The 14,501-nt window shown below is 38.9% G+C and overlaps 1 protein-coding gene across 1 annotated transcript; it reads right to left on the reverse strand.

Moving 5' to 3' along the window:
- Positions 1 to 4,000: 4,000 nt before the first annotated feature.
- On the reverse strand, positions 4,001 to 5,846 carry LOC134496418 (olfactory receptor 10A4-like). Its single transcript, XM_063302147.1, has 2 exons — positions 5,828 to 5,846; positions 4,001 to 4,944 (listed from the first exon to the last, which is right to left on the reverse strand). Exons 1-2 carry the CDS (start codon positions 5,844 to 5,846, stop codon positions 4,001 to 4,003), a joined length of 963 nt encoding a protein of 320 aa, XP_063158217.1.
- Positions 5,847 to 14,501: the final 8,655 nt, after the last annotated feature.

The following is a 14,501-nucleotide window of genomic DNA, read 5'->3' on the forward strand; positions in this document are numbered from 1 at the left end:
CCTGGGCAAGGCTGGAAGCTGGAAGCATGAGGAAACTGGACTGGAGATCCAAGGCGATGCTGGAGCTTGGAGCATGACAAAACTGGACTGGAGATTCTGGGCAAGGCTGTGAGCTAGAAGCAAGGCTGGGAATGCACTTGGAATGCACCGAATGGTGACAGCGAGGTCCAGAACTGGATGTGAGGCTAAGGTTACCAGAATTGGCTGGGAAAGGATCCTCTGTGACAGCATGTGCATGATGCAGGTCCAACACGATTGGAAATAGAGGCACTGATTCCCCTCCAGCTACAGATGAGGTTTCTGACACAGGTAAGGATCTGCGAGTTTGAAGGATCAGTTGTCTCTGGCAGCTTGGTCTTCGTGCATCTGCCTTTTATGCCAATCCCTTCTGTGCCTTTTCTCTCCAGCAGCCAATCAGGCTGCTTTCTGATTTGCACACTTTTCTGCACACCTTCCCTGCACGCTGATTGGAGGGTTCAAATCCCCTTCCAAAGACTGGCCAATCAGCATCTGTAACTGCTCCCGCACTGCTGACTCACTTCTGGGTTTCACTTTCCCAGTTTCTGCCTGGTACGTTTCTGTTTTCCCTTCTGACTCAGAAAGAGTTTCATTTTCTGAGTCAGAAGCTGGCTGAAACCTCACAGGTTTTGGTTTGTTTGTTTGTTTTATAATATCCTTAACCTTTTTTTTTTTTTTGCAAAATCATGTTGTATAAATATTTTTTTCTCATTCATAATTTATTTCACCAAATAAATTCCCCAAGTCTCCTTTTTCATACATCTTAATAATATAAACCACAAATTTCTGTGGCACTCTATTCAAAGCAGCTTCAAAATTCTCTTTCCTTGCACTCTATTCATTCTGAAGATAATTTATATTTCATTCCCCATCCCCCCAGGGCTTTGCTGACACAATTTTTTTTTTTCCCTTGGTATCCTATGTAGCCTCCAAGGATGCTCTTTCCTAGGTCAGAACCTCCCTCCTTCCCCAAGAATCAATTATTCTGGAGTGCAGCAGTGCCAAAATAAATAATAGGATAAAATAAAATAATATTAAATAAATAAATAAATGCTATGCCTGGCAACATGTCTGGGTTTTCTGGGTTGACTTCTGTAAACATTTTCTTTATTTATTCTTTTACTGGAGGCTAGGGTTGTGAAAGGTAATATACCAAGTATAATTTATATTTCCAGCAATATTTTTGGACTTATCTTAGACCAAAAGGCATTCTGAGAACTTCCCTTCCCTTCAGTGAGCTGTATTGTGCCCCAGTATTTAAGCCTTAGCCTCATTCTTAGAACTTTCTTGTTCAGTCCCACATTTGATCAATCCAAAGTTCTTCATATATTGTTACATTCCATTCAAACTAATCCAGCCTCACATTATCATCTTTAACCTCTGTTCTTCTTCCCAAAATCATATTAACAAAATAGGACAATAGGTTACATATCCCTCTATTTTTTTTCTCTGTATTTTCAATATAATTAATTTAATACTCAATCTTTTCTTAACATTCTTTGAGGCATCCAGTTAAAAAAAAATCACACACACCCCTCAGCATTTGTAGATATTGGGTACTTGATGAAATATTACCAAAACAAAAAAAGTAATGGCTCCTGGACCAATGTGAAAAATATAGGAATTGCTGAAGAACTATGCCTGTCTTTGACTAGGTATGATGGAATCTGGCCAAATTTCTTCTAAATAAAATAAAGTCAAAGAAGGAGAAAGTGGGGGTCCTCAGAAAGCAGGAGTTGGCCAGTTAAGTAGCAGGTAAGGACCTTTCTGGATGAGAGGAATCCTCCCCAAATTAAGAACAACTTTTTTTTATTGATTCCCATGAATGTTTGTAATTAAAATAAAACAAATCCAAGTGTAAGCACTGGCACATTCAAGTATCCATACAGTACAATGACAGTGGAGAGGCCAAGCTCTTTTTACTGTTTTAATGAAGCAAAATGACCAGTACAAGGAAAAAGCTGTGAATGGAGAATTCCTGCTCAAGCCTACATTTAAAACTACATTCACTTAATTACTTTTTACCCCTCTTCCCACTACAGTATGTCACCCCCCTTCCCAATCCAGGTGGTGTCTCTGTTGTATCTCCTTTCCCTGGCCTTGAGGTGTTAACACCAAAAATCTCTAGTCATAATAATGCAGTTCACAATCCAACCCAGCCCCCTTCCCATCTGGCAACATGGAGTCTATTACCACTGATAGGAAACTAGTGCAAGATGGTCTGATAAGGGATTCTGTGAACCTTTTGATAGGAGGGATCTGACACCAAGTTCCCATTTCAATGTGGCTCATTTCTGGGGTGAAATTATTTTGAAGGTGCAAGATACAAAGAAGGAGAGTTGTTTTTTTCTTCACATTCCTGATCTCACTGCAGGGGAAGATTGAAGACAATGTTTGACATCCAAATGTAATAGAACTAATTCAGTTTCAGTCTTTGAGAACCAGTATGATAAACTAGTTAGGGTTTGATCAGCATTTAATCCACTGCAAGCCATTAAAATTCACTTGGTCACTTTGGGTCAGTCACTCTTTATCAGGCCCATCTACCTCACAGGGTGGTGGCCGTGAAGAAAAAAAAAATGGAGGACTCATGGAAACTATCTTGAGTTCTTGGAGAAAAGAAGGGGATATAAGTTGAACAAATAAATGATAAAATATTTCAATGATTGCTTAAAAAATGCATATATTCACTGGATTCAAAAACAAATGGAAAGAAAAGAAATATAATACAGAGTTACAAAGAAAGTGAAAAAAGAAAGAAAAAGAAAGAAAAAACAATGAAAAGAACATATAGGGCATGTATTCGTGTTTACATATTCATTCATACAAGTTCCATTTTCACATTTCAGTAAACAGTAGACATACTTCAATATAATCATTATTCATATTGGTAGGCAATAGTATTAATTTTGTACAAGGACAAGTTGCTGAGTCCCTATATATTTATCTTTCCAACACAGAAGGATAAGTATTTTACTTCTAAGGATGACACAGACCAGCCACCTTCTGTCCAAATATCAGTTTCCATGTGATAGGAATATAATACAGTAAACAAACAAAAATGGGTACAATTGAACCTCTTTCTCAAATGAATCAAGATGTGCAATAACTTCCTTCGCATATACAGTATGGGACCCTGTTTAAATGAAGCATTCCTCTCAGATTCTACGTGATAATTTATTCACATTTTTTTCTAAATAAACCCAGTGAAGTCCAATAAACCCAAAACACTTTTTTGTTGAACAAAACATAATCTAAGATCAAATGAAGATTTTGATATTGATGGTAACACTTTCTCTCATTATCAAGGCAAAACAGGAGACTTTAATTCTTCATTCCGTTCAACAATTAAAGTTTGCATATCAAATTAATTCAAGACCATCAAAAACAGGGGCGGAATTTATTTATTTATTTATTTATTTTTGTATCATAAACTTTAATAATCCGTTGAAGTAGATTAGGTGTTTCTGAGTCTGAAAATGCTACAAATCCAAACTGGAATGTCAATAGTGGTTGTAATTGTAGATGCTGCACCTGAACCACACTAGGCAATTAACATTTATAAATTAAAATGGAAAATGTTAAAAATTCATAATTTCAATCTACTAATTAATCCAAAGTATAAATCTCTTCTAACATCCATTTTTTAATATATAACAGGGAGTTTTTTTATTAAAGTACTATCAAAATCTGGATTACTCCATAGCATCAAAGTAGCATGAGAAAAAAGACAAGAAAGTTTGTGACAATGTAACACCAAGAAGGACTAGTTTACTTTATTTTCATCCGGATGCAGTCCAACTAGCTAAAAAAGTAGTGTGTGATCATTCTTAATGGGTCCAAAAAGGAAAATTTCAAGTAAGATGAATAGTCCAAAATGTGGAACTCACCTGCACAATGAAGAGGTTTGGGACTGCATTCCTAGCCCACATTCTCAGAGGTAAGCCCCATCAAGTAAAAATGTTACATTGCTGAATGTCTTTTAAATGCAGAGTAAAAATCTTTTTTTCCAAAATCTACCTAATAGCTTCTTTAGTGCTTCTTTGACATCCTTATTTCTCAGGGTGTATATTAAGGGGTTGAGTAATGAAGGGAGGACTGTGTATAACAGGGAAAATAATTTACTAGGGTTTTTCTTTCCTTCAGTTTCTGGCATCAAGTATACAACTGTTATTGTCCCATAGAAAAAAGTGACAACAATCAGGTGAGAAGAACAGGTAGAAAAGGCCTTTTGTCTCCCAGTTCTAGAAGGAATTCTCAAAATGGTCTTCAGTATAAATATGTAAGACATAAAGGTCAAAATAAAAGGAGGAAAAGTGAATATATAAGCCAGGACTGAAATGGCATATTTTGCAAGGGTTGTATCACTGCAAGACAGTTTTATTAATGGCAAGGATTCACAAAAGAAATGATCAATTTCACTGGGGCCACAGAATGAAAGCTGTAACAATAGGACCAAGTATACAGATGTAAACACAGTACCATTGATCCAAGAGAAGGCAGCGAGCCGGATGCAGCATGCAATTCTCATTGCAGTTGCATAATGCAGCGGTTTACATATGGCTAAAAATCGATCATAAGACATCACAGAGAGGAGGCAGCATTCTGTGCTACCCAGGGAAGCAAAGAAATAGAACTGTGTAATACATCCTTTGAAAGAGATGGATTTTTCCCCTGTTAAGAGACTGTCCAGCATCTTAGGCAAGATTGTAGAGCTGTACATCATTTCCAGACAGGACAAATTCCCTAGGAAGAAGTACATGGGAGTATGCAAATGCTGATCAGCCAAAATCAGAAGAACAGTGAGAAAATTGGTCATCATGGTAAAAATGTAAAGTATTAAAAATAATATAAATAGGAACATCTGCATACCATGAAGCTCTCCAAATCCCAGAAGGATGAAATGGGTGATGATAGTCTGGTTACCTTGCATTGTATTTCACATTAGATGTATATAGGTCCAAAAAGTCAATTTACACATTTGTGGTAGAAAACAGCAGTAAAATTTGAAATTCTGAAGTATCCATCATAGTGTCACTCTACAGGTAATCAAGAAGCTAAGGTCATGCTGCACAAAAAATATCAACTTCCGTTGAAAACTACATGTTAAAAAAAAGTCTTATTTTACAAATTGCACACATTTAGTATTGTATTACTAAAATACACTTCAACATGTGAAAATTGTGGGTTAGAACTAAGATGGGTCCAGGTACTCTTTGGATCTGTACAAAATGCTTAATCAAATGCTACTGGTTCCATCTATCTGTGGTTTACTTCATAAAATCTCCAGAAGACTAAGTGAATTTAACTTCCTTGAGCTTCAGCTATGGATCTCTAGGGGTTTATTAAAGCTTTCCACTGATATCATTAGGACTTCCAAGTGCCTGATATTCTACCACAGAAGAACATGCTATATTTTAGCTGACATTTTAAATAAAGTTCAGCTTCCAGAAATGAGGGTGTCACAGTAGGATCAACTGATCTTTCTCCTATCTTTGATTAAATTAATGTGTAAAGGTTCACTTACCAGCAAAAAGAAAGAAAGTAATCACCAGTGAAATTGAAATACATAATTGAAATAATCAAGATAGCAAAATAGCAAAGCCAAATGCCTTTTCATTCACAGGCCATGGACAGATGTAAAAATGGGGAAGAAAAGAATTGTCTTTCTCCTATTGTGTTTCCATTGAAATAGAGCACAAAGACTAAAGTAGGAATTAAACCTCTTTCCTCTTATGATTGGAAGTGTCAGTTGACTCACATCCCCAGCCTCTCAGGTCTCAGAGGCATTTTTCTCATTACTTCAAACCCCACCAGACCAGAACCATGTTGGAGCATTTTCTTTTTACAGAATGCAACAACCTAATCCATTAACTTTTGCTTAAGTGTTAAAGTGTTTTCTTTAACTATTTAACTGATACAAATGCCAAGTTCTAAAAGTAATACATTATAACCAGAGATGTAGTCATACTCATCACAATATTCTCTTTTGGGGTAAGCAATGTTATGCAAAGCATGGCAACTGTTTTTGCACTCTTCTGACATAACCGTATCTCACTTCCAGAAGGAAGTTTGTTTATTTATTCATGTATTTATTTATTTAATTGATTTTTATCCCACCTTTATTATGTTTATAAATAACTCAAGGTGGCAAACATATCAACTATTCCTTCCTCCTCCTATTTTCCCCACAACAACGACCCTGTGAGGTGAGTTGGGCTGAGAGAGAGTGACTGGCCCAAGATCGCCCAGCCGGCTTTTATGTCCAAGGCAGGACTGGAACTCACAGACTCCTTGTTTCTAGCTCAGCACCTTAACCAAAGTTGACACAATTATGATTTTCTGCACAGGCATTTTTACTTCTTTTGATATTCTTCTCCATAACAGGCCACATAATTCCTTTTATTTTTTAGATTTTTTAAAATCCCCCCTTTATTATTTTTTATAAATAATTCAAGGTGGGGCACATACCTAATAATCCTTCCTCCTCTTATGTTCCCCACAGTAACAATGATGTGAGGTGTGTTCAGCTGAGAGACAGCAACTGGGCCATAGTTGCCCAGCCAGGTTTCATGCCTAAGGCAGAACTAGAACTCACAGTCTCCTGGATTCTAGCCTGGCGCCTTAACCACTAGACCAAACTGGCTCCCCATGATCTACCAGCACGTACACGTCTTACAAATTTACAAACTCTTCATAGTATTTAGCCTCCAAGCTCTTTACCAACATTGGTGCTTTTCTTTGTGTTCTATTTCCTCAGCATCCTTTTGGTATTGTGGCAACCAGAACTGAACACAGTATTCCAGGTGTGGTCTGACCAGTGCAGCATAGAGAAGTACTATCACTTCCTGTGATCTTGACACTTATTTATCTATCTATCTATCTATCTATCTATCTATCTATCTATCTATCTATTTATTTATTTATTTATTTATTTTATTATTCAAATTTTGAGGGACTCTGAGGGTTTACAATAAAATTTAAACCACAACAATAACATTAAAATCCAATAAATAAACAATTTACCAATATAACATAGAATGTAGATAAATAAAAAATCCAAGTGGCTCTAAGATGCGAATTTGGTGGGAGGGGCTCTAAGGTACAAGCCACTCACAATATGGCTACCCACCTTCCCACCCCAAGCGAGATGGCAGAGCCAAGTCTTCAGGGCCTTCCTAAAGGTCAGGAGTGATGGGGCCTGCCTCACCTCCGGGCGCAAGTTCCAAAGGGCGGGGGCCACTGCAGAGAAGGCCCTCTTCCTAGACCCCACCAGATGAAATTCTCTTACAGACGGGGTCCGTAACATGCTCTCTCTGCATGATCATGTGGGGTGGGCTGATGTTATGGGGATGAGACGGTCCCTCAGGTAACCTGGCCCATGTCAGCTAGGGCTTTAAAGGTGATAACCAACATCTTGGATTGGACCGGGAAGCAAACTGGCACCCAGTGCAGCTTTCACAGCAAAGGTGTTATATGCGCCAATCTAGGGGCACCAAGAAGAGCCCGCTTGGCTGCATTCTGGACCAGCTGAAGCTTCCGGATACTCTTCCAGGGTAGCCCCATATAAAGTGCATTACAGTAGTCTATATGAGATATTTGACTACTAATCAATTAAATGATTTCACCATTTATGCATTACTTGAAATAATTGAATTATTTTTCCCTGCCAAACATAACTTTTTTGGTTTTTATATGTTACCTCTTTTTGCATCATACAGCCTGCCTAATAATTGCTGCAGTTCTTTTGGTTCTCAGGCAAAAACCCAGCATCATCTGCATACAGCTTTCCAAAATACCTGTAAAGGCTCCATAAGCATTCATTGTTTAGTTCTATGATATGTCACATTTATTATGTTTATCAATAAATCTTCAAGTCCTATAGTCCCCAGTATTCCATAATTCAATGCAATTTATATTTCATATGCTTATCCTCTTTTTTGCAAAAAAATATTATATGCATTTTTCTCATCTATAATTTTTCACTTAATCATTTTCCCAAGAATCCTTTTTATACATCTTAATAATATAAGACCAAGCATTTCTGCACTCTCTTCCAAGCAATTTCAACATTCTCTTACCTTACCTATACTCTCTATTCATTCTGAAGGGAAATTAATTTATGTTCTAGTACTTTTTCAATATGAATTTCCTTTTCCTTCAGTCATTCTTTCACTGTAGTTTTTTTCAGTTCCTTTCATTTGATGATCGTCCCCCCCCCAAAAAAAACCACCCTTGATACTACCAAACAATTGTTGTTGTTGTTCAGTCATTAAATCGTGTCCAACTCTTCATGACCACCTGGGGATTTAAGTAGGGATTTTGGAGATCCAGGATTTTGTGCTAGATATTTGTTTTCTCAAGACTAAAGAAACATTGGCTTCCCACAGCACTGAGGCACTGTCATTTAACTCACATCAAGACCTCTGTTAAATCTGAGAGATGATTAATTGCTATTGCTACCTGGGGGCTGGGGGGAAAATTGATATTCCATTTTGAGTGGCAAGCTTCAGAGATCATTGAGGTTCCTGAGTTATTTTTTGTTTATCAGATATAAGGATGAGCTGTTTAGTGAAAAAAATGTTGGCAGATGCTGGGAAAGCCTTTAGCCCAGGAGAGGTCAAAAAGTCACACACCAAGCATTTCTATAAAAATAATTTATTTACAGAAAACAAAAACAAAAGCAAAACGTTTAAAGGACTTAGCTCCCTTTGGAGCAAGCCTTGCTTGCTACATATCGGCAGAGAGAAAAAAAGAGGAAGTGAGAAAACAAGTCCGGGCAGCTCCTCCCCTCCCCCCAGGCTATTTGCATGAAGCACGTGAGAGGAGACAATCTAATACAACCCCTTCACCTGGCCAAAATGATTTGATACAATAGCAGTCTTAATCTATTAGTAGGAAAACCTCAACACTCCCCTTTTTACACTACAGATTAAGATGCATAACCAATCTTCTCTGACACCTTTATATGTCTTTCCATTCACATTACTTTACCATTATCTCCCCTTTGGTTTAACAGAAAGTTACCATTCTTCTTCCTGTGTTTTTTTTTTTTTTTTTCAAACCTAGGTTGTTATAATTCCAAGGCTTTTTTAATGTGAAATGGCTTTTCATGCAGGCTTCAAAATCAAGCCTTTGTTTTTCTGTTGATGTGAATAGCAGCAAATCATCAACATAAATGCACAGATACATACAGCCTTGTTTGTCCTTCATATATACACAGGGATCTGCTTTTCCTTTTTCAAAACCAAAACTCTGCAGTTTTTCATCTACTTTTTGGTTCCAGGATCTAGCAGCTTGTTTTAATCCATAGATTGACTTCTGCAGTTCAGACTAGATTCTCCCCTTTTTCATAGCCAGGGGGTTGCTGCATGTATAATCTGTGGTCTAAATCACCATAGAGAAATGCAGTTTGAATGTCATAGTGGTTAACTGACATTCCCTTGAGTGCAGCAACTTTTAACTGTAATCTAATTGATTCACCTTTAGTAACTGGTGCAAAAGTCTTGTCAAAGTCTAAATCTTTCCTTTGAGTGAACCCTTTTGCAACCAACCTTGCTTTATATTTTTGGATTTTGCCATCAGCATCCCTTTTCAGTTTGAAAACCCACCTACAACCCAGACAGCGTTCATTGGGAGGTAGATTTACCAGTTTCCATGTTTTATTTTCTTTCAAGGATGCTAATTCCTGTTGCATGGCAGAATGCCAATTTTGTGCAATCTCTGGTGGTAAAGCATTCACTTGTTCTAAAGACTCAGGTTCTGTGAATATGTGAAAAGCCTTTACTGTTTCAGCCTGAAAACGTGATGGAGGAACGCCTTTATTACTCCTCTGAAATCTGCGAGGTAATACAGGGCTTAAATTTTGACTCCTATCACTTTCCTGAGAAGCATCTGTCTCATCAGACAGATCTTCAGTTTGCTTTTCTGGTTTAATGTCCTCATCAGGCAAAAGATCACCATCAGCAAGTCCTTGCTGTTCTCTTGTGGTGGTCAGTTCAACTGGAGAGCTAGAATTTAATCTCCCCCAGTTTTGTTCAGCAAAAGAAGCACTTTTGCTAATTATTAATTTCTCTCCCATTATGAACCTGTAGCTCCTCTGGCTTTGTTCATAGCCAACAAAGATGGCTTTCTTTGTTGTGGGGCCTCCTTTCCTTCTCTGCTGTTTTGGAATGTGAACCCATGCAGTGCTACCAAACACTCTAAGATGGTTTACCTTTGGTTTCACACCATAAAACAAATGGAATGGAGTGTCCTGAATCATAGAGTTATACAACCTGTTCTGAACATAAGTGGCAGTCGATATAGCCTCTCCCCAGAACTTAAAACATAATTGTGAATCTTTTAACATGCATTCCATCGCATTTTGCAAGGTTCTGCCCTTTCTTTCAGCAACACCATTTTGCTGAGGGGTGTACGGGTTAGAAAGAATTTGTTCTATCCCCTTTTCCACTAGGAACCTTCTGAATTTGTGAGAAAGGTATTCTCCTCCTCTATCACATTGGAGTGCAGATACAGGCCTAGGGAATTTTCCATTTGCCCATGTCACAAAACTTTTAAATTTCTCAAATGCCTCATCTTTATGTTTTAAGATGTAGATAAATGTGTATCTTGAGGAATCATCAATGATGGTCATTGCATACATTGCTTGTCCAAGACTTGGAGCAAAAGGACCAATAATGTCAGAGTGTACAATTTCCAAAGGTCTAGTTGTAACTCTGTCACTGTGCTTACTCACAGGAGCTTTCAGTGTTTTGCATTCTTTGCAAACTACACAGTCTAAGTATTTATCACAGGGTTTTATCTTTAGGTCAGCACACAGCTGTGGCATTTGTGCTATATACTTGAAATTAGCATGACCAAATCTCCTGTGCATTAGGTGTACACATTGGTCATTATATGGTGTGTTGCCAACTGCAGCCTTGCAGCTTGGCTTCCTTGCATTTTGCACAATGTACAAGGAGTCTTTTAACATACCAGTAGCACACAATTTCCCATTTTTACGTATCTCACAACCATTTTTCTTAAATGTTATGATATACCCTGTTGCAGCCAATTGTGCCACAGATAAAAGGTTTGATTGTAAATTTGGCACATACAACACACCTTTTACAGTTTCTCCTAAGCAGGATAAATACAAGTCACCTTGTCCCATAACTTTGGTCACAGACCCATCAGCCAAAGATACACTTTGTCTTTCAGTTTTAGACAGTGACACAAAAGAGCTTTTACAATTACATAAATGACAACTGGCCCCAGAATCTAACACCCATACATCAGAATTACCCTTCTCAGCAACCTGTGCAATTTGGGTTGTCTGAAGAGCCTCCTTCTGTGTTGCCCTTGTGTTCTTCTTCTCTGTCTTTCTACTCTTGGGTCTCATGGCACAGTCTCTTTGCAAATGTCCAGCTGAACCACAAGTGAAGCATCGCTGGCTGGCTAGTGCTGTGGCCTCAGGTTCCTTTCCCTTCTTTTCCCTCATTTTCTGGTCTTGCAGCTTTCCAGAAGAGATGGGGGGGGGATCTTTCCTCTCTCTTCTCCCATTCAGCGAGTAAGCGCTGTGTAACATACGATGGGGTGAGGTCTGCTTCAGGCATAGCCTCCAGGGTACAAATCAGCGTGTCCCATGTTTCATTTAGTGAGGACAGGAGGATATAGGATTTTGTGAGAGGTGTAAATTCCATTCCTCTCTCCTGCAACTCAACAAACAGCTGCTGAATATAATGCAGGTGCTCAGGAAGGCTATCTCCTTCTGCAAGGTAGGCTCTGTACAGCTTTTTCGTCAGAGTAACTTTACTCCCTGCTGTTGCCTTTACATATAAGTCTCTCAAAGCGTTCCAAAGTTGCTTTGCAGACTGCATGCCTCGCACGTGGACTAGCTGATTGTCCTCAACTCCCAGGATAATGGTGGCTCTAGCCCGCTCATCCTGTCCCAGCCATTCAGCACTGGGATTTTGGGGGTTTTGCTCACCAATTGGCAGCCAAAGATACTCTTTGCGAAGATACATCTCCATCTTCAGGGCCCAATTCAAATAGTTGGTCTCTGATAGGCACTCCAGAGGCATCGCTGAGGGCTGGGAGGTAGCCATGGCTTCTTCCTTCTTTTGCAAGTCACCTCAGCTAGCTTCTAAGTCCTGCAGACCGGCAGTTGCTGGAAAATCTCCAGGTGGCTCCAAAGAAAATCTTCACAGGTCTTTGCTACCTGCCTTTAAATTGTGCATGAGGTGTGGAGCTGATCTCTCTTTTCTCTCTGGGTTTTACTGGGCCCATAACCTGTTGGCAGATGCTGGGAAAGCCTTTAGCCCAGGAGAGGTCAGAAAAGTCACACACCAAGCATTTCTATAAAAATAATTTATTTACAGAAAACAAAAACAAAAGCAAAACATTTAAAGGACTTAGCTCCCTTTGGAGCAAGCCTTGCTTGCTACATATCGGCAGAGAGAAAAAAAGAGGAAGTGAGAAAACAAGTCCGGGCAGCTCCTCCCCTCCCCCCAGGCTATTTGCATGAAGCACGTGAGAGGAGACAATCTAATACAACCCCTTCACCTGGCCAAAATGATTTGATACAATAGCAGTCTTAATCTATTAGTAGGAAAACCTCAACAAAAAATAATTACCTTGGATCTGGATTGCTGGCCGTTGAAAGGGCAACGAAAAGGGGCACATCCCCAAACTCGATGTTGGGGCTCAGGAAAATCTTCTTCTTTGGAGGGATGAGCTATAGTACCATGGAGTTGTGTGCAGGTGGAATGTCACCTAATTAATCATTTATTTGCACATATTACCTTGATTACACTTGAAATAACAGGATTAATATAACACAAGTTCATTTTCTATATCACTAGGAGTTCCTTGGCCAACTTCATCTATCACTAACCTTCAGGAGAATCTAACGCACAAATTTGCTGCTTTGAAGATAAAACGCTAATACTGACCATGTACAGGAGGAAGCTCTTAAATATTATATAAACAGTAGATGCAATATTTATAAACATACCATCGTAGAATGAGGGCATTAATCATGACCTGAGTCCCTTTGAATGAACACTAGTAGAAAATATCTAACTTAGAGAATATCTCTTTGACAATGTTGTCATAACAAAGAGGGTTGGATGTTTATGCATAGGGACTTGTTCTGTTTTTTTCTGAAATATGTAAAATTGTCCCTTGCTGGGATAGATTATAGTCTGATCTATTTTAGTATTATTTTAGAATATCTAACAATGACTCCCTGGGACACTTCACTTACGCAGGAGCTGCCAGGGAGTGAAAATGAGATATATTTTATTTTCCTAACAGGATGCTGTGAATCCCACTTCTATGCTAAAGTTAATAAATGTTTTGCTTATATCATGTTGTCCTGACCTGGCCGGACACATGCAATACACCAGGAAGGCAGTTACAAAAAGAATGAACTTTACTGAGTAACTTATGTAACAAACACACAACCTGCAAGAAAATGTTACCATTAGCACACCGACACTACAAGAAACAAGCCCTTCCCAAACGTCCAACGAGCTTGCCTTAAATAGTGTTCCAAGTTCAAATAAGAATTATTGAAGCAGAGTCCAGAGGACCTAGGACTGACAGCCAGTCCAGAGTCAAGTCACAAGTTTTCTGACAGGAGCCAAGGCACATGAAGTCCGGGTAACAAACTGTTGTTCCTTACGAATGGTCTGGCCTTGCGGATCCCCTTAAATAGGGGCAGAACTGGATGGAGCTTAATTAGGAGGGTGGGGCCGCATTCTCGTGCCAAATCTTGCCGATGTCTGCTGTTCCTCTCTCCACTCTCCTCACTCTCGGGCTGGGAGGGGGTGGCAACGCCATATCCTCATCCTCACTGAACAGCGGCAACTGCCCCTGCTGCTTGTTGGTCAGCCCCACCTCCTCTGCCTGCCCAGGAGGCCATTTGTTCCGCACCTCCGTCGCTACTTGCTCTCCCTCCAAGGCTGACTCACAGCCCGACTGCTCTTCCTCATCTTTGTCCTCTAACTTAGACAGGGTCCTCATGACACATGTTCTGCCTCATGTCATGCTGGATGTATATGTATATGTATATGTATATGTATATGTATATGTATATGTATATGTATATGTATATGTATATGTATATGCATATGCATATGCATATGTATATCTATACGTATACGTATACGTATACGTATATGTATATGTATACGTATATGTATATGTATATGTATATGTATAAAATCAGTCTTCTTTTCACTTATTGGCAAAGCACATAATTGCATATTTCCGTCAGGGAGGCTGCATCATCTGCTTTCAACATCACCTTGCTTCTCTGAAATATGTATTTTTTGACAATTGCTGGACTGAACAATGAATTCTCTGTAGTTCCCAAAGAAGTATTTTCAAACCAGAGGGCTGGTCAAAAAACACACACACACACCTCTATAGAGCAATATATATTTAATGAACAAACTTTACACTCAAATAGTAAAGAAATTAGGCTATATTAATTA

This window comes from Candoia aspera, chromosome 4 (genome assembly GCF_035149785.1).
Source record: "Candoia aspera isolate rCanAsp1 chromosome 4, rCanAsp1.hap2, whole genome shotgun sequence".
In the NCBI taxonomy this organism is placed as follows: domain Eukaryota; kingdom Metazoa; phylum Chordata; class Lepidosauria; order Squamata; family Boidae; genus Candoia; species Candoia aspera.